The sequence below is a fragment of the Charadrius vociferus genome, unplaced genomic scaffold (assembly GCF_000708025.1).
Source record: "Charadrius vociferus isolate BGI_N301 unplaced genomic scaffold, ASM70802v2 scaffold477, whole genome shotgun sequence".
NCBI classification, from domain to species: Eukaryota; Metazoa; Chordata; class Aves; order Charadriiformes; family Charadriidae; genus Charadrius; species Charadrius vociferus.
Genome location: NW_009649449.1, coordinates 292,931 through 311,983, shown reverse-complemented (window position 1 = coordinate 311,983; position 19,053 = coordinate 292,931). Strand labels below are relative to the sequence as shown.

The 19,053-nt window shown below is 50.5% G+C and overlaps 1 protein-coding gene across 2 annotated transcripts; it reads left to right on the top strand.

Annotated features, from left to right (window-relative positions):
- Positions 1-1,309: 1,309 nt before the first annotated feature.
- Positions 1,310-18,795, top strand: PTCHD2 (patched domain containing 2). Of its 2 annotated transcripts, none has more exons than XM_009889547.1 (20): positions 1,310-2,237; positions 3,511-3,730; positions 5,354-5,490; positions 5,895-6,029; positions 6,246-6,406; positions 6,772-6,911; positions 7,692-7,837; positions 9,323-9,484; positions 9,900-10,061; positions 10,496-10,618; positions 11,229-11,365; positions 12,046-12,227; positions 12,679-12,809; positions 12,920-13,092; positions 14,098-14,224; positions 15,385-15,530; positions 15,893-16,052; positions 16,434-16,547; positions 17,550-17,716; positions 18,433-18,795. In XM_009889547.1, the coding sequence occupies exons 1-20, from the start codon at positions 1,310-1,312 to the stop codon at positions 18,793-18,795; spliced, it is 4,014 nt and encodes a 1,337-aa protein (XP_009887849.1). The 2 variants fall into 2 exon arrangements, with proteins under 2 accessions (XP_009887849.1, XP_009887848.1); XM_009889546.1 differs by having other exon boundaries at positions 12,917-13,092.
- Positions 18,796-19,053: the final 258 nt, after the last annotated feature.

Below are 19,053 nucleotides of genomic sequence, written 5' to 3'. Positions count from 1 at the left end.
TCTGCCCCATTGCTTTTCCTCTGGGCCCAAGTTCAAGGCAGCTCCCAGGTCTACTGAGGACCTAGAGTTAAGGGGTGCTGGCAATTCATCTTCCTGTCCTGCTGATAGAAGTACTTTTAAAATAGAAACACTGGTTAGGAGCAAAGCTCATAAATTGCTTCTGGCCTGCGTGTAAATTGCTGACAACTATCAGGGTCAAGCAAGGAACTGAATCTGTTCATTCATTCAGTGAGGGGAGGCTGCAGGCTTTGCTGCGGGGAGCTGGGAGAGGGAGGGACGCTTAACAGGGTCTGGGCTTTCTGGGCTTTGCTCTCAGGCACCACCACCTTCCTGGCTTGGGAGGCTACCATGAGACACCCAGGAGGGGTACGGGGGAAAGTCTAAGACCCTGTGTGTGCTGGAAGCCCCCTGCAAAGGAGAGCACCTCCCAGGGAGTCTCCCTTTCTTTCTTGCCCAAGCGTGGGCTGATCAGGGAGAGTTTCTTCCTTCTCATTCCATGGGGCAGTAGCGGCTTTTGCTTCCTAGTTTTTCCGTAGGAACCAGGGAAACCCACTCCATAAACAACATTCCACAGGGGTGGAAGGAAAGCCGGATTGTTCAGCCCCTGCCCTTCCCACGCTGGCTGGGGATGGCCCTTCAGGGACTAGAGCAGGGTTGCAGTGAGTTCTCGGGGAGGGGTTGGTGTGTGCTAGTGCATGCATACGTGTGAGTCTGCAGGTATGGGTGCATGTGCTTGTGCTTCTGGTTCTGTGTGCGCACACATGCATGCTTTGTGGGAAAGATGAATACAGCTATAAATAGCTGGGGGAAAATCTATTGTCGGTTTTAAGGAGAGGAAGATAGGATTCCTTGCATTTTTCATCTGGTAGCATGAACTGTTCCTGGGCATGAGAACCAGGTTGGCTAATTAAATGTTCCTGCTGCTGCAGTCTGAGCAGCATACTGTGAATCCCCTGCCATCTCCATGCCTGGTGTTCCTGGAGCCATGCAGAGCCTTCCTCTGCCACAGAGCACTGAGCTCTGGGACTGTAGTTTGAACTTCTTCCCTCTCTGGTTCCTCTGCCAGGCAGGGTGTGGGGTACCCTGTGGCGAACCTGTTCTTTCAGTGGCTGTAGCAGATCTGTGGGGTTTGAAAGAGTCGTGCTTTGCTGCTGAGGGTGCAGGGCTGAGAGCTGGAGTGTGCCTCTATCCCTGGCTCCGCTACTGAGACCCTTCGGCAACTGCTATGGATTCATGGCTGCACCTGGTGACGCCCATTGTTGGGCCTTGCTGACTGCTTTTTCCCTACTTCTTTGTGCAGGCACAGGACATGGACACAGAGGATGACCCCTTGTTACAGGATGCCTGGCTAGATGAGGAAGATGAAGAGGTGGTCTTCAGCTCCCGAAAGAGGCGGGAGGGTGCTCTGCTGTGTGGGAAAAGCCCGTGCAGAGTCAGGCCCCTGCATGTCATGCTGCCAGTGTCTGGCTTCTGGAATATTGTTGGCTGGGTATTTACCAATCCATACTGCGCTGGCTTCATCCTCTTTCTGGGCTGTGCCATCCCTGCTGTGCTTGCTGTTGTCATGTTCCTCCACTACCCAGCCCTGGATATTGACATCTCCTACAATGCTTTTGAGATCCGCAACCATGAGTCTTCTCAGCGCTTCGATGCACTTGCCTTGGCCCTCAAGTCCCAGTTTGGGTCATGGGGGAGGAACCGCCGGGACCTGGCTGACTTCACCTCTGAAACCCTGCAGAGGCTCATCTTTGAGCAGCTCCAGCAACTTCACCTCAATGCTTCCCACCTGGGGGTCAGTGCGCGGGTCAAGCGCAGTACCCTAGAGGGCAGGACGAGCTCCCCCAAGCTCCATGCCCACCTGAACCCAGGAAACCGGACTTTCCGAACTGGGAGGGGTACCCCACGCTGGGACTACTCCAGCACTTACATCAGTGCCAACACACAGACACATGCCCACTGGCGCATTGAACTCATTTTTCTGGCTCGGGGGGACTCTGAGAACAACATCTTCACTTCTGAGCGCCTGGTTACCATTCATGAGGTTGAGCGCAAGATCATGGACCACCCTCGCTTCCGGGAGTTCTGCTGGAAGCCCCACGAGGTCTTGAAGGACCTGCCGCTGGGCTCCTATTCCTACTGCTCCCCTCCCAGTTCCCTCATGACCTACTTCTTCCCCACTGAGAGAGGAGGGAAGATCTACTATGATGGCATGGGACAAGACCTTGCTGACATCCAAGGTGAGCTGACGGCTGTGGGTGAGGGCTGGCATGTTTAAGGCATGTATCTCCTCCAAGTTCAACCAGTCACTTACTGGTGCATAGCTAAGAGGGGTGACTGCCTTGTGCAAAGAGGAAGATGCTGCCATGTTGTACCTTGAGGAATCATCTTTTCTGCACTAGGGCCACTTTTCTACCCTTTCAGCAAAGCCCGGCAACCCCAGTCATGGGTTACAGAGGCCCCAACAGGTGAGCGAGAAGGACAAATGACAGGGAGTCCTGCATTGATGCCTTCTACTGACCCTTGTCCCCTGTGAACAACTGTGGGTAACTAGAGGAATGTTAGGTCTTGGACAGACAATAGGGATGAGCTTCCCTGCACCGTGCAGCAGATGAAAGAGGTCTGTGGGCTGCTCTGGAGCTTGAAAGGCAGCTTGTGAGTCACCAGCTGGAAAGGCTTCTAGAAGGAGAGGAGGAGGAAGGCCCTGCCTCCTCCTCCCAGCTTTGTACCCTCTACTATGCCCTTCTAGTAGAGCAGAGGCTTTGGATGCTGAAAAAGAGGTGAATCACGAGGAGTCTGTGGGTGTGATGTGGCTGTGGGATGAAGCCTCCATCTGTCTCCCAAGCAAAGGCTGGAGATGATAGCGGTCCAGGAGCTGTGCAGAGAGCACGCAAAGAATTAACTCCATCTGCTCCAGTATGAGTAACAGCTCTGCTACCAAAACAGGAAAGAGCCCAGTTTCTGGGTCTTTCTGGTATGAACTCAAGGGAACTTGGATTTGGGGGTGGACAGGCAGTGTTTCTTACTCAAACTGATTGAGTGCCTCCATCTCTGCATCCTCGACACCATCATATGGCAGAGGTACCAGGTCACAGCAGAGCCAGGACTCCTCACCTTTCATGGGTATTGTTTAGCTCTTGTACTTCCCAGTGTGATAGATAATATTGGCCCAGTGTAGGAGAGCTAAGTGTATCCAGCAGTGGGGGTATTGATGGGGAGGTTGTGCACTTTGCTGCTTGGGGCAGCTGTGGTTCAGATCGGTTGGGTGGAAGGTGTGTCCCTAATGGGGAAATCCATGTAGGCAACATTGCAAAAAGAGTCACAAAGCAGAAGTGGAAGGTGAGTCTTTAATCCAGCATTCCCCAGCCCTCCTTGCACTCTGCAAGGCAGCAGCACCCAGCATCACTTTGAAAGATGGGATCACTCCCAGTTTCCCTTTGTCAGACTAGACCCTGTGCATTGCCAAGTCAGCTAAGCAGGACCTAACAAAAGTGGCACTGCTTTCTCCCACAGGGTCCCTGGAGCTGGCCATGACCCATCCTGAATTCTACTGGTATGTGGATGAGGGCTTGTCTGCTGAGAACATGAAGAGCTCCCTGCTGCGGAGCGAAATCCTCTTTGGGGCACCACTACCAAACTACTACTCGGTGGAGGACCGCTGGGAGGAGCAGCGTCACAAGTTCCAGAACTTTGTCATCACCTATGTGGCCATGCTGGCCAAGCAGTCCACAAGGTGAGGGTGTGTGCCTTGCTGGGAGTGGGCGAGAGAAGGGAAAGGCAGAGTTTGGAGAGCATGGTGCTTGCTGTTGCACTAAAGGAGTGGATGGAATAGGCCCTTCAGGGTGCAAAACCTCTGTCTTAAGGTTTACTCAGGGCAGACATGCCTGCTTCTCTCCAGTAGCCTTGCAGCATTCAGTCTTACCTGGAAGGCACCGGGCAGAGAAGGCTTGGCCTGCCAGCTCAGGCTACTGGTCAGCATTGAACAGTGTCCATGATGTAGTGCTCCAGAGGAAGGAGAAAAAGCATCTCCTTTGAACTTGGGCTGGGGCACAGTGTTGGGAATGAGGGCAGGAAGCACATGGCAGAAATTCACTCATGTCCTTCCCTTTAATGGCGCTTCCTACTGCAGCAACACGCTAGAGACATCAATAGAGACAATGAAAGGGAGCCAAAGATTGAATCCAGTGCCTGCCTTTCCACTCAGCCCCTGTCTGGCATTGGATCTGTTTGCTTCCGTCTCACAAGTCCAATTCCACTGGCTCCAACAGAGCTGCTTCTCTGGCTTCCTGGTCTGAATTTGGCTCCAATTAGTCTGATGCAGGGGGTGAAATAGTCCTTACTCTAGGCATCAGCCTGTGGATCTGATTCTGCTTTTGTTCATGCCAGTGTAATTCCTTCCAGAAATGTTTGCTCTTTGTACAGAGAGTTGGGGAGGGGAGTGTCAGGGCAGAATAAGTTTCAGGAAACGTAGACCTGTTTCACCATCACGTCTATATGACACTGGTTGAATAGAGCTTTGCTCAGTGCTTGTAAGAGGGAGATGGTAAAACAGAGCAAAAGGGGCTAGAAGAGTAGCCCAGTGTCCAGACCGCTGAGGGAAGTCAGCGAGTCCGAATGTCAGAGTAACTTCTCAGTCTCCAGCTCTCTGCTGCTCTGAATCTCAATAGCTCCCAGAATGAAGGGATTCCGTCTTCAAAAGCAGGGTGAAATGCAGCCGGCCTTTGTCAGCCCTGAAAGCAGGCAGCCACAGAGCCTTCTCAGCAATGGGCTAGCAGAGTGGGTTGCAGTTATGGGAAGCCGAAAGGGAACTGGGGCCAAGGCTTGGTTCTGAAGCTTGGATTCCTGATAGCCTCCTACAGTGCAGTGTTATTGTACTCCTGGTTAAATTATCTTGGATTACTTCCGCTCAGAGCCTGCTTCCAGAAGCAGAAGCTGGTAAATCATATGGTTCCTGATAAGCTCTCACTCTGCCTCCATCCACTGGTTATTACCTTTGTGCTTAATATAATAAGCAATGATTAGGATTCCAGATGGAATTGGCTTTGGAGGCTTCAGGAGCTGTTTGCTGACAGCAAGAAGTCTATTAGTGCCAAAGACCCACCATGTACTGGAGGAATTTGAAAAATATTAGACCTGCTCTTTTATTTTTCTCCTTTCTTGTCCAGCAGCAGCCTTGTTCAACCTGCTCTCGCCACTCTGAGCTGTTTCCTCAGAGAACTGCCAAGTTTATTAGAGCAGTGACGTCCTTTGGCTCTTCTTAAAATTTTTTAAAAAATTTTTTTGTGTTTTAAATCCCCTGGCTCTGCACCCTTTACACTGAACTCTGCCTACTCCTCTTCATATCTTCCCACCCTAGCAAAGTCCAGGTGCTGTATGGAGGGACGGATTTGTTTGACTACGAAGTGAGGAGGACCTTTAACAATGACATGTGGCTGGCCTTCATCAGCAGTAGCTGCATAGCTGTCTTGGTCTACATCCTTACCTCCTGCTCAGGTAGGCTGCAGTCATGGCTGCTCTGCTTTCACACAAAGCCAATATGTGGTGACTGCTGTGTCTGTGCAAGCCCCAGGAGAGGCTCTGATGCCCTGACAACAGCCTGACTCTGTGGGACAGCAGCATGCAAAAGGTCATGCAAGTCTCATTCTCCAGAGCAGAGATTTGTGGGCAGGATGGGGGGAAGGCTCACAGGAGAACAGGAATAAGATGCAAATTCCCGTCTTACTAACGCTGGTGTAAAGCTGATATAATTTCATGGGTGGGCATCATGGGAAGGAGTTTGCAAGCGGTACTCTTACAGCCCTGAGCTGCAAGTATCCCAACAGGGCAGGTGTGAGGTGTGTGTTCTCCCAAGGGGTGGCCAGTGGCACTATTTTTTCCATGTTCCTTTCCTCCTTTAGTGTTCCTGTCATTCTTTGGCATTGCCAGTATTGGGCTAAGCTGCCTGGTGGCTCTGTTCCTGTACCACGTCGTATTTGGGATCCAGTACCTGGGTATACTCAATGGTGTGGCTGCCTTTGTCATTGTGGGGATTGGTAAGCATGTCCTTACTGAAAACCTGCCTGTGCTGCCTTGCCATAACTCCTGCCTGCAGGAGAGAGAATAGTGATGCAGATCAAATTTTCAAGCCCTTTCCCTCCATGACTTGTAAGTGAAATATTTGCAGATGTTGAAGGGAAATTAGATAATTTTTTTTTAGCATGTGTCCCTACTGTGAGTGAAGTATCAAAATCTCCCGTCTCTTTTCCCAGGGGTTGATGATGTCTTTGTTTTCATCAACACCTACCGCCAAGCCACCCACCTCAAGGACCTGCGCCTGCGCATGATCCACACTATCCAGACGGCAGGGAAGGCCACCTTCTTCACTTCCCTGACCACAGCTGCAGCGTATGCTGCCAACATATTCTCTCAGGTACACTTCAGCTTTGGGATTTGGGGCTTTCTGTTTCTGCCAGAAGCCCTAATAGAGTGGGAAGCTGCCAGCACCGTCTTTCTGCCCTCTCCTCCAGCACAGGGGCATGTTGGACTTGCTTGCCGTAGAGGGCTGTCCCTTGCCTGCTCTAAGGCAGTGGACACTCTCCCTGTATCAGCATCCAAGGCAATATTTCCTGTGTCACTGATCAGCTCAGCTCTGTACCTACCAGGTTTGCTGACTGCCATGACTGAGATCAGCATGTGTTCTTCTTGGGTCCCTCCAGATATCTCTTTCTGACCTGATGTGTCTCCAGGTCTCCTGCCCCAGTTGATCCCAACTCCATGTCCTCTCTGTTCATGTAGATCCCAGCCGTGCATGACTTTGGACTCTTTATGTCGCTGATTGTGTCCTGCTGCTGGGTAGCCGTGCTTTTCACTATGCCAGCTGCTCTTGGAATATGGACCCTTTATGTGTCCCCAGTAGAGAGCTCCTGCCAAACCAGGTGAGCCTTGGAGCCTCCTTGTGTGGGTGGGAAGTTGTGGAGCTCATGGCCAAAGCAGTGTGCGTATTCCTGCCCTGTTTTCTCAGTTATCCTCATCCCCCTCAGGCAGCTTGGCTTCCCCATTCCCTGTTAGTCTCTAACAGAAGGGAAATTTAACTTCTGCCGTTCCAGATTGGAGCAAAATGGAAGGGCCAGGTCCCAGCCTTATTCCCCCTGATATAAGCACAGGTGCCTCCCAGAAGCCAGACTGCAATACCAATCATACCTCTTCGTTGAATCTCATGGAGTATTGGAGCTATTTGTGTCCTCAGAGCACCTACTGCACAGCTAAACCCTCAAGCTGTGGAGACAGACCCTGCAAGGCAGACAGAACAACATTGCTCCTGCCTGTGAGCACAAACAGTGCATGCAGATTTGTATTTGAAAGTCAGCACATTTCCCTTTCCCCTGCTCTTTAGCAGTGCAGATGACCTGGTCTGATTTAATTCATTAGCAGGGAGATGAACTGCTGAAACTCCCGTCACTCAGCGCCCAGTGTTCACAGCTCAGCCCTGCTCTGTGCATCCAGCCCAGCCTGCTGCTGCTTTGCCATAGCAGCTCAGCCCCTGACCTCTCAGCACTTAGCAATGGAAATTGCTCATGGCACTGCCTGTTGTCTTTCCAAGTAATTGGAACAGGCTGTTACTGCTCTCCTTGTCACTGAAGGAGCCCACTGGTAACTCTTAGCAGGGTATGTGGCTTAAAACTCATGCCTTTGTCTCCTTCCCTGCTCCAATCCAGCTGTAGTCAGAAGTGCACCAAAAAGAGTGCCTTGCACCTGGCTGAAGATCTCTTCATTGCCTCGGAGGCCACCTCCAGAGCAGGCAGAGAGACGCTTCCCTATCTGGATGATGACATCCCACTGCTCAGTGTGGAGGAGGAGCCTGGTATGTGCCTGCTGTGTAGTGCTTTCAGGGGGACCACACTGCCCATCCTACAGTTCTTCCTGTCCATGGCTCAGTTTCCCTACTTTTAACCTGGAGATAGTGCTGTAACAGGGGGCTGTAGGAGTCTTAACTCACTAATGATTGCAGGTTGCTTTGAGATCTTCAGTGGGTGTTGATACAAGCTTTCTAACTACTTTGCTAATCCTCTCGGGTCTAATATGGGTTGTACTTTCTGACTGGCGTCACTAATTGTGACATGAATGTAGCCATGAAACATCTATCTAATCCATAGCACCAGGACAGCTCACCTTTGAGTAAAGAAAGAGTTTTCCCCCCTTCCCTGCCATTCAAAGCACTGCATTTGGGAAGCAGGTGAGAGAATACTTTGTTGTTATTCAGCATCGCCTCCTCAGAGCATCTCCTCTGTCGTGGCAAGAAGAGGGCAATGACTTGTCTGAGACCACATAAAGCAATCTAGAAAAACAGCCCAGAAATTCCCTGTCTCTTGTTAGCAGGAGATAATCCTTCTAGCCCTGATTGAAGATAAGGGTGCTTACGGGGTCATGCCCTGTTGTACTTGGCTTTTAAAACTTGCTGGGGTCTCTTCCTTTTAAAACCCACAACAGCAGTGGTCTGGGCAGTGAGTAGCCTTCAGGCCTAGCAGCAAACTGGAACTGGAGGCCGAGAGCCCATCAGCCCCACAGCAGTGTGCAGACCCTCTCCCTGCAGAGCAGGGTCTGAGCTGCCTTTGATAGGTGGGCAACTAGGCTTTGGCACTGTGCTGCAAGAGCTGCCTCCTTAGTGTGCCAGAGCCACATGTAATGGTAATGTATGGAAATAACACCTTCCCTTGAGCAGAGTAAACAGTGGGATGCTTTTCTCCAGGGCCCCCTGGGCATCCGATAACTTGTGAAGAAGCAAAGCAGCTTGTTTCTGTTGGTGACCAAGCGTGGTTTGTGAGTCACCTGTACAGCACGCCAGGCACACTTTGACCCCACTACAGCAAGTGCCCACTTCTCAGCTGTAGAGAAGAGGGCAGTTCCCTCGGCATCCCTGAGCTGGAGTGAAGAGATCAGACAGGAGCCAGGTTGCAGTTGGGAAGAGGTCAGCTGTGTGTAATTAGCTGCAAGACCTAGTTAGTGGAGGAGAGGGACAAATTTTGCTTGGCTCAAGAAGCCTGCGGTGTCCCTGGGACCATGAGGACAATGTTAGTGGGATCTGGCAGAGGAAGAATAGCCTGAAGGGTAGGCTTTGGAGTGAGCTATGGATTTAGAAGTGTAGCTGACACATGGTGGTGACTTGACAAAGATGCTCCCTGTGGCATCCTGGGAAGTCACTGTCTCTGCCTGGGTCTTACTCCACCTCTTTAGCTTGAGTGAGTTTTACAGCATCCTGCAGAAGACTTTGTGAAGGAGAGCAGAAAGCTATGAGAGACGCTCGTGACACTGAGCACTGAGACTGCCTTTGATTTCTCTCTCTTTCTAGTCTCCCTGGAAATGGGGGATGTCCCCTTGGTATCTGTGATGCCAGAAAATCTACAGCTCCCTGTAGAGAAGAGCAACCGGGGTCACTTGATAACTCATCTACAGGAGCTGCTGGAACACTGGGTGCTGTGGTCTGCAGTGAAGAGCAGATGGGTGATTGTGGGTAAGGAAGAAGTGGGGTATTCTGTCTGTGTGGATTGTAGAGGGTTTGACAGCATCTCAGTCAGTCCCCAAGCCTTGATTATTAGCGACAATCGACTGAGGAAAGGGACATAATAGATGGTTTCTAACTTGGTGGAAGAGTGTCCCCAGAGCAGTCAGTCCCTAAGGGAACTGCATGAAGAACTCTGAGACTTTTCCATCCCTCTCCTTTCACTTGGGTTTGAAATGGCAAGTCCTGATGGTGTTATCCAGGCATGGGCTCATTACAAGAAAGCCCAGCTGCCAGTGTGCTTTAGGGGCTGTTTCTTTTTCCTGTTGAAAATCCCATCTTTCTGCCACACCCCTGCTGTCTGAGTATGTCCTAAGTGCAAGATACATGTAGGCTCCCACACACTTACCTGGGCTTCTCCTTGCAGGGCTCTTTCTGCTCGTTTTGCTCCTGTCCATATTCTTTGCTAGCCGCCTCCATCCAGCTAGCCGTGCTCCAGTCTTGTTCCGGCCAGACACTAACATCCAGGTGCTGCTAGACCTGAAATACAACCTGAGTGCTGAAGGCATCTCCTGCATTACCTGCTCAGGTGAGAGTTCTGGTCCCCAGACCACAATGTGTGCAGCCTGACCTAATCCCTGGGCTGGAGGAGCTGAAATGTGAGGTAGAGGCCTACATTATTCAATATCTCACTGGACATTGGATGGAACCCATTGAAGGGAGGTGCACACTGGGAGTGGGATGGTTGACTTGCCTGTACAAGTGGAGTATTTTGAAAAGCATTTATTGCTTTAGCCACTGTAGGAGCTGCCCGAGTGTTTCTGCTGGAGCAGTTCCTTCATAGACCATGAAAAGTGACTACTCATAAGTGCTGGTCACATGCCAGTGACCAGCTAGGGGTCTGTGGCTCTGTTCCCTGCTTAAGGTTTGGTGTTCAATAGCAAATTCTGTGGTATGCAAAGGGCTGGTAGGTCTCTCGTCATGCCATTCATTCTTTCCTCCCTGACTAACCTTGTGGGACAGGTTTGTTTCAGGAAAAGCCCCACAGTTTGCAGAACAACATCCGAACCTCCTTGGAAAAAAAGAAGAGGGGCTCAGGGTCAACTTGGGGAAGCAAAGGCAGCATAAGTGATACAGGGCAGCAAGGTAAGTGGGGCATGATGACTCTGACCACATTTGGGTCTAAGGCCCAAGGGTCCAATTGGGTGAAAAGTCATATGGTCTGAATAGCTGATGGGAATAATGGTCTCCAGACCCTGCCCCGCTGAGCCTACCTTGGTGCTGGATGTAAGGGGCATCATTACAGTCCCCCTTCCCCTGAATGCCTACTGTTCTCTAGGACATGGTCCTATAACCCGGGTGGCTGCACAGTCTAGTGACAAATCCCTCTGGTCTGCCTGGTCTGAGTACAGGGCTAGGAGCTCAGAGCTTTTGCGTCCCACTCCGGTGTCACAACCTTGTTGGCAGGCCGTGAGGAGAGTAAATTCAGCCTGCTTTGCAGGGGATTTTGAGGATAAAAGAGTTATTGGGCCAGGTCCCAAGATGACATGAATCAATAAGCCATCAGGAATTACTGCAGCTCAGGATATATTTATGAAAAACCTTTGAAAGGTGTGCTGTGCTGCTAGAAGGCAGAGGCTATGCCTGCTGCCCCAGAGGAGACAGACCAGAAGAATCCTCTTTTGCTGCTGTCCATGTCTGTAGGATTTGCTGACTGAGAAGTACCACTAGCCCTCATGCCCTCTGTTTTCTTCAGATCTCCAGGGGACTGTGTATATCTCCAAGTCCAGAAGCAAGGGAAGGCCAGCCATCTACAGATTCTCGCTCAATGCCAGTGTCCCTGCCCCCTGGCAGATGGTGTCACCAGGAGACGGGGAGGTGCCTTCATTCCAGGTGAGTCAGTCCAGGGATGTTGGACCCCTCTATCAAGAGTGCAGCACTCAAAAGGTGAGCACAAGAGCCTCCTCCTGTTTCTCCACGGGTTCCTGGGTAGCTCAGGGTGAATTTTGCAGAGCATTGCAGTAAGGTAGCTAACACGGAGGACATTGTGCCTGGCATCATTAGAGATTATGCCTCACAATGCCACAATACTAATCTGTTGCTGTTGCAATGTGACTGTCAGCAATTGGAGCAGAAGTGTGGGTGTCTGTGGAGATCAGATGAGGCCTGCCACCAGCAGCTGAGCTCATTCTAGTAGAAACTGCTACTGAGGCAGCTGGATTCCTACTGCCTCCTTCTGTCCATCCACAGATGCAGGCAAGCAGGCAACACTGCTTGTGCACAGGCTGTATTGGACACACACAGTCAGGAGGACAGAGGACTTGTTTTCAGATGTCCCTCACACTGGACAGAGCAGCCTATGCCACAGAGAATGGGGGTGGTGAAGGGCCCCCGTAACACACTGGCCAACCCTGGGAAGGAGGCAGGCTGGGGGCTGGCTGGGTTTGTGCCTACAGTACTCATTCTGTGTGGCTGTGCCAGTGCTCAGGGAGGAGGGGAGTGTGTGATGCTAATGTGCAACAGGCTGCAACCCTGTGGAGTTAAGTGTCTGTTTTCATTAATCCATTGCTTAGGTGTATAGAGTGCCTTTCGGTAACTTCACCAGGAAGCTGACAGCTTGTGTGTCCACAGTAGGGCTGCTTAAGCAGACGAGCCCCAGGAAGTGGATGATGACCACCTTGTCCTGTGACACCAAGAGAGGCTGGAAGTTCGACTTCAGTTTCTACGTGGCAGCCAAGGAGCAGCAGCGAACACGGTAACCTTCCAAAACCCACTCAGGGCCAGGCAGCAAAAACAGCACAGCCAATATGGGATGCCTAATGTCCAGTGCCAGTCCTGCCCTCAGTTGGTGACATCCATGGCCCTAGGGCTTGCTTTGCTGCAAATGCATCTCATTTTTGCAAAGTTATTTTGCAGGCCCTTAGCATCATTAATGTGCCAAAGGCTTGAAAGGTGCAGGACTGTGACTGAGGGCTTCTTTGGGTGGCAAAAAGACATTGCTGATCTTGGTCTTGTCCTTACCCATGTGAACTCTTGGGCTGAACAGGCAGTGCAGATTATGCAATGGCTAGGGGTTCAGGTCTGGAATTGCTTGCTTTTTCCTTTCCTTCTGTCCCTGAGAATGTCTGTCTGTTTCTATGTAATGCTTTGGACAAATCATCTTTACTACCTCTGGTCCCCCATAACAAACTTTCTTTGCTGCACAGGAAACTGTATTTTGCCCAGTCGCACAAGCCCCCTTACCATGGCCGAGTGTGTGTAGCACCTCCTGGCTGTCTTCTCAGCTCTAGCCCGGATGGACCCACCAAAGGCATCCTTTATGTTCCCAGTGAGAAAGGTAAGCTGATAAGGACCTGTTCAGCCATGCCTGGCAGTCTGGGCCAGAAGGTTAGACCTTTTTTTGCTGCCTTCTGATGTAATCAACCTTTCTTCTGCATTTGACAGCAGCACCCAAAGCAAAGCTGTCAGCCACTTCTGGATTTAATCCTTGCATGAACACGGGCTGCGGGAAGCCAGCAGTGCGGCCACTGGTAGACACGGGAGCCATGGTGTTTGTAGTGTTTGGTATCAGAGGTGTTAATCGCACAAGACGCCCGGACAACCACGTCATCGGAGACATGGTACACACATTCTAGCGTGCTCGGGGCAGCTGAGGGAAGGATGGTCTCCCTGGATGGTGTTTAGTTAATCCCCACAGCCCAGGCAGTGTGGTCCAACAGTCTAGACAGATGGAACAGCAGAGATGGTAGCATTGTGATGAGCCAAAAGAACATTTCTGTTTTAGCAAATTCACAAATAATGGAGATCAGGAAGCCCTTGCTGAAATCACTTCAGGCTTTTCAGAAAATCCCTTTCTGAGTGCAATATCTAACCTTCTAATTTTGAGTGTAAATCTGGCTTTCCTGAGGATTTTAGAAGCAACGCATCTTGAGCTAAGTATGAACATCTCACTACAAATTCAAGATCCAGGGAACTTACATTTTTCTATAATTGTTTATCTTGTTATGAGATATAAACATGAGAAAATACAAATCAATTACTCCACGGAAAGGTTACTAAATGTGACTTTTCCAGGAGCAGCTTATCTCCCAGATCTGATAGTTTGACACATTGACAGCCTTTCCCCAGCAAAATTAGACTTAGCTCTGGTCACTTGGCAGATGCACTTCAGCTTTCTGCTGTTCTTCCTGCCTTCTGATTTGAGGGCACTGTACAGAATCAGCCTTTGCTTGTTTCCACTGGAGGGGGCAGCGTGAAATGCAGGCAGTGGAGGAGGCAGAAAGCTGGGGTTGCGTGCAGGGCACTGCTAGGGATTCAGAGCTGCTCCTTTGGCAGACCCTTATGATTTTGGGTATGGATGGTCACTATTCATTTATCAGTGCTTCTGTTGTACTGCCTGGCTTCTTTTTTTGGGGGCGGTGGTGGGGGGTAGTGTAGCTTTTTTCTAAGTTGTCTGGTGAGGCAAAGATGTCTGGTGGGTTTTTCTACTGTATATCCTGTGGTCTGTATAAGCTAGTCCCAGGCTGTGTAGCCAGGAGAGGACTCAGCTTCTGCCTTCTTGTGCCAGTTGCTCTGTGTGTATGCCTCACGTGTGGTGCTCTTATTGTTGTGTCTCCTTGTGAAAGGGCAGCGTTATCTACGATGACAGCTTCGACCTCTTCAAAGAGATTGGCAACCTGTGCCGCCTCTGCAAAGCCATTGCCAGCAACACGGAGCTGGTGAAGCCAGGAGGGGCTCAGTGCCTGCCCTCTGGTAGGTAGGACTAATGCCAGCCATGGAGTCCCTAGGGAGATCCTGGGTGGAGACTGGTTCTCACCCTCCAGTCTGAGGAATGTGGCTTTTAAAACTTCAGATCCCAGCTTGATGAAGCAGGGAGAGAAAAGGAAGGTACCAGTCAATGATAAATGCAGGCAGCGCAGGGAGGAGAGGTGTTTCCCAGCAGTCAGCTCTCCTGACCTGGCTGCAGCACAGCTCTGCCTGTTTCCACCTGACTTAAGTCACAGCTCACATCTCCATCAGCCATTCACCGCATGCTTACGTGTGTTGTGCTGACTGTTTTGGGGATGAGAAATACACAGTGAGTGGGACAAGAACATCGGACTCCTGTTCTGCAGCTCTGCTTGCAGCAGTGTTTGAGCTGGGGTCCTCAACAGCAAACCAGAAAGGGGGGCTGCTTCTTGCTGCCTCTTTTTTTCCAAAGGCAGCTTTACCTTTTTAGAACATGCCCCTGATCATGCTTTCTGGGGGATGAGAAAGAGAAATGGACTCTTTGACTCCAAAGACACTGGGCATATTCTTCAGGATATAATCCAATGAAGATAACAGAATTGCATCTGTTCTTTCCAGTCATCAGTATTGCTTGTGATACACTTACAATCTTTTGGACGAGTAAATATCTTCTTAGTAGCTCCTGAATAACCAGCAAATCGCACCCGGTCTTACTGTGATGAGGCAGTCACTAGTTTGGTATGTGAAGCCACTGGCCCTGTGGCTTCACATACCAAACCAGTGACTGTCTCTTCCAACTTCAGAGGTCAAAATGTTGTGGAGCTGAGTCTAGAAAGTGTATACTGACTTAAGGCCAAAAACCAATCTCATGCCTGGAGAAAATCCCTGCCAGGCCAGGCAGACAGTTCCTCGACACTTGCTGTTTGTACTGCTTCCTGACAGCAGGGGCCAAACAGTGGTGGTGGTAGTGTCCTGTCCAGTGCTGGTGGCACAGTGGCCCCTCAAGCTAGCAGCAGCTGAGGTGCTGAGACCTCGAGGGCTTTGACTAGTCAGTTGCAAGGGGAAGCAGCTGCTGACAAATGGGGCCTGCAACTTTTTCTTGGTTTTTTTTTTTCCCCCACCTTGCTCCAGTGTGCTTCCTTTCCCTGTCCTGTCTCCATCTCTTGCTCTTGCTTTTTTTCCAGGTTACAGCATCTCCGCCTTTCTGCAGATGTTGCATCCTGAGTGCAAGAACATCCCTGAGCCCAACCTGCTGCCCGGACAGCTCTCTCATGGGGCAGTGGGGGTAAAGGATGGGAAGGTGCAGTGGATCTCCATGGCATTTGAATCGGTGAGCACAAGGCATTGCCATCTGTCCTTGTGACAGTTTCTTGTTGTGACTTCTGGGGGTTTAGCTCTGCTCTTTCTGTACTGGCCACTTTCATTATTAGCCATAATTTAGTGCTTGGTAGTGTTTGTGCCTTGTTGCAGACAGATGCCTGCACTCTCAAGTTGCTCGAAGTGGCTGCTCATGCCACAGTTAGCTCTTACTATGAGACCTCAGGCAAAGAGCTGGTGGCAGATTTGCCCATCTGCCACTGCCGATTCTGCCTGGTGCTGCAACTCCAGCTGGCTTATTCTACCTCTTTCCTTGCCGTGCATACCCTGCCCCAAAGAGCAGGAGGTGAGAATAACCTGTTCATCTTCTTACAGACAACCTACAAAGGGACGTCTTCCTTCCAGACATATGCTGACTACCTGAAATGGGAGACATTTCTGCAACAGCAACTCCAGCTCTTCCCAGAGGACTCTGCTCTCCGGAACGGTTTCCAGACCTGTGAGCACTGGAAGCAGATCTTCATGGAGATTATAGGCAAGTGACTGCCATGTTTCTCTCCCTGAGGAGCCCATGCTCTCCAATACATCTTCACAGCACACCCTGTCCCATCTGATGGGCACATGTTAAATCTTCAGTCCCTTACCATTGCTGTGCAAACTCCTAAAGCCTGTTTCTGTGCCAAGCAGTGTATACTGTCAAAATCCTAGGCAGAGCCCAGAGAAATAGAAAAGGGAAGGGCTTCTGCCCTGCTGAGGTGAGAGACAAGAAGCTGATCATCCGCTTTCCACTTTCATCCTCCCCTTCCCATCTCCCCCAGTGTGAGTCCCTGCCTGCCTTCTTACCAGCAGGGACACTGCCTTTCTCATCCCATCTGTCTCATTCCAGGAGTCAACTTAGCTGGCTCTTTTCTTCCAGGAGTGCAGAGTGCCCTGTACGGTCTCGTCCTCTCACTGGTTATTTGTGTGGCTGCAGTGGCGGTGTTTACCACTCACATCCTCCTCCTGCTGCCAGTGCTGCTCAGTATTTTAGGTAAAAAACACCAATGCCAACGTGCCATGCTTTTTCTTTGTCTGTAATTGGTGGGTTGTGGCACTGCTGAGTCTCTGGTGATTTGAACTGAATTGCTTTTACTCTGTGTAAAGCCTTCGGCTTTCCAGGAGCTAGTCCTGATATACCTAGGTGAATGGGAGAAACTCTCAACAAATGCACAGGAACCTCATTGGAAAAGTAGATTTGTGTGTCTAATTCCCAGTGTGGTTTATCTACACAACCCCTTCTATTTGTTTAAATAAGGGTTTTAGCTACACAAATGCCATCCCTGCCTGTTATGTATAATAATGTGATTAAGTCCCACATGCTCTGAATAACAATTGCGCTCCTTCCCAAGGATCTGCACCATGGTTGCTGTTTCCAAGCAGTGGGAGATTTTAAAAGCTGAATATTTTAGCGGTTTTGTTAGTATTTGAAGCAAATTCGTAAATAGTTCCCTCTCCCTGGCTGGTGATTTGATGCTATTGTGGACTAAGTGTGTTGCTAAACTTCTCAGTTGAAAAATCAAATCTATCATTTTAAAACCACTTAGTCTCCCACACATGACTCACAAACAAACATCATTCATGCCTTTAAGAAAAACCTGTGCATGCGCTCAGCCTGTACGTAACTCCAGCAAGCAAAACAAAGGATCCTCTTTCCTGTAGCGCATGTGTGCACACACATACACTTGCCTGGGCTTGGATTCATTTAGCAAGCATTAGTCTAAATAGGCAAACTGACAGACTGGTGCCAAATACTTAATTGGGTGCTTCGCTGTCCCCAGCAGGTCTGATTGCCTTACTGAATGGTCCCTGTGGCCAGTGGAAGGTGAGGGAAGTGTTTGCCTCTGTGGGCAGGAGGGAGTGTGTACAAGAGTCAGACTGGCTAGCGTGCAGCCCTGCAGGGGTGTGATCCCAGGCTCCCCAGTCATTGACTTGTAGGCCTGGGTAGCAGACCCAGAGTTCTTTAAATTTGTCTAACATGACCTTCTTCACACAGGGGTGGTCTGCTTGGTGGTGACCATCATGTACTGGTCAGGCTGGGAAATGGGAGCTGTGGAAGCCATTTCCCTCTCCATCCTCGTTGGCTCCTCTGTTGATTACTGTGTGCACTTGGTGGAGGGCTACCTGCTGGCAGGGGAGAACCTGCCGCTACACCAGGCAGAGGTGAGCTCTTGTCTTCCTATGGCCTTGCATCCATTCCCCTCATGCCCTCCCATGCCACTCGGCTGGGACGCAGGACCTCATGCATGATGGGCAAGGGGGGATGCGTCTTGCCACCCTCGCAGCATGCCTGGGATGCTTACTGCTTGTCCTGCTCACTGGTCAGAGACTGATGTGAGCTTGTGTACCTCAGTACAGTAAACTCAGCTGAGGGTCCAGCCCACATGGTTGTCCCTTTCTTACTAGCCACAGCTGTCTCCAAAGCAACCCCTTTTTGTGTCCCAGTGAAGACAGTCTTGTGCTGGAATGACCCTACACTCATTCTGTAACTTCTATAAATTGCTTTGCTGTGCTGTGCTGTACCTCCAGGTCTTCTCTAGCCCTCTTAACATCTTTTGCCTCTTTGGGAAGATAGAGACTGCAAAAGTTTGAGGATCTCTGATCCCAACAGAGCCTCTATTGTGCAGGCCCAGCAGTCAGTCTGATGTGGCTGAAAGGGTGCACAAAATCCAGCAAACTTTGCCTCTACTGGGTTTTAACCTCATGGCTGTTTGCCCAGTGTGCTCAGACTGCATGAACTATCCGATCTGCACTCACGCAGCATCTTTGTCCTGGACTAGGACCCTAGGAGCTAAGCCACCCTCTCAAAGGCTAAAATATTAGTGCAGCCCCATGTGCTTCTCTCCACTCCCCCTTAACACTGCTGTCCCTTCTGCCAGGACCCCACAGCGTGCCGCCAGTGGAGGACGATTGAAGCAGTCCGTCACGTGGGTGTGGCAATTGTCTCGAGCGCCGTCACCACAGTGATTGCCACCGTCCCGCTGTTCTTCTGCATCATTGCCCCTTTCGCTAAGTTTGGGAAGATTGTGGCCCTCAACACAGGAGTCTCCATCCTATACACATTAACTGTGAGCACGGCCCTGCTGAGCATCATGGGGCCTGGCACCTTCATCCGCAGCAGGACTTCCTGCCTCAAGGCCGTGGTGGGGGTGCTCCTTGCTGGCCTGCTGGGGCTATGCATCTGCCTCACCCTGCTGAAGAGCGGATTTAAGATCCCTCTCCCTAATGGGACAGCCCTGTAGACCCTATGCCAAGAGCCACATGCTCTGTCCTCTTGCTCCCGTTCTTTTTTCTTTTTTTTTAAAGGATATTTTTTGTAAGAAAAGAAAAGAGGAAAAAAATCCCCTTTTTCCAGAAGTTTTTCAACTCCAGATGCACTTTATTTTCTAATGGGTTTTGCTCTAAACTTGTATTTATTTTGGGTAGTGATGGATGGATGACGGACAGTGAGCCCGGGGAACAGCTCAGCTCATGAGTAGGAGGGGAGGAGATCTCCTTCG

Coding starts and splice junctions, on each gene's coding strand:
- PTCHD2 (XM_009889546.1), top strand. CDS start 1,310: ATGGACACAGAGGATGACCCCTTGTTACAGGATGCCTGGCTAGATGAG. Junction 6,407..6,771: donor CTGCCAACATATTCTCTCAG/GTACACTTCAGC, acceptor CTGTTCATGTAG/ATCCCAGCCGTGCATGACTT. Junction 12,228..12,678: donor AAGGAGCAGCAGCGAACACG/GTAACCTTCCAA, acceptor TTTGCTGCACAG/GAAACTGTATTTTGCCCAGT.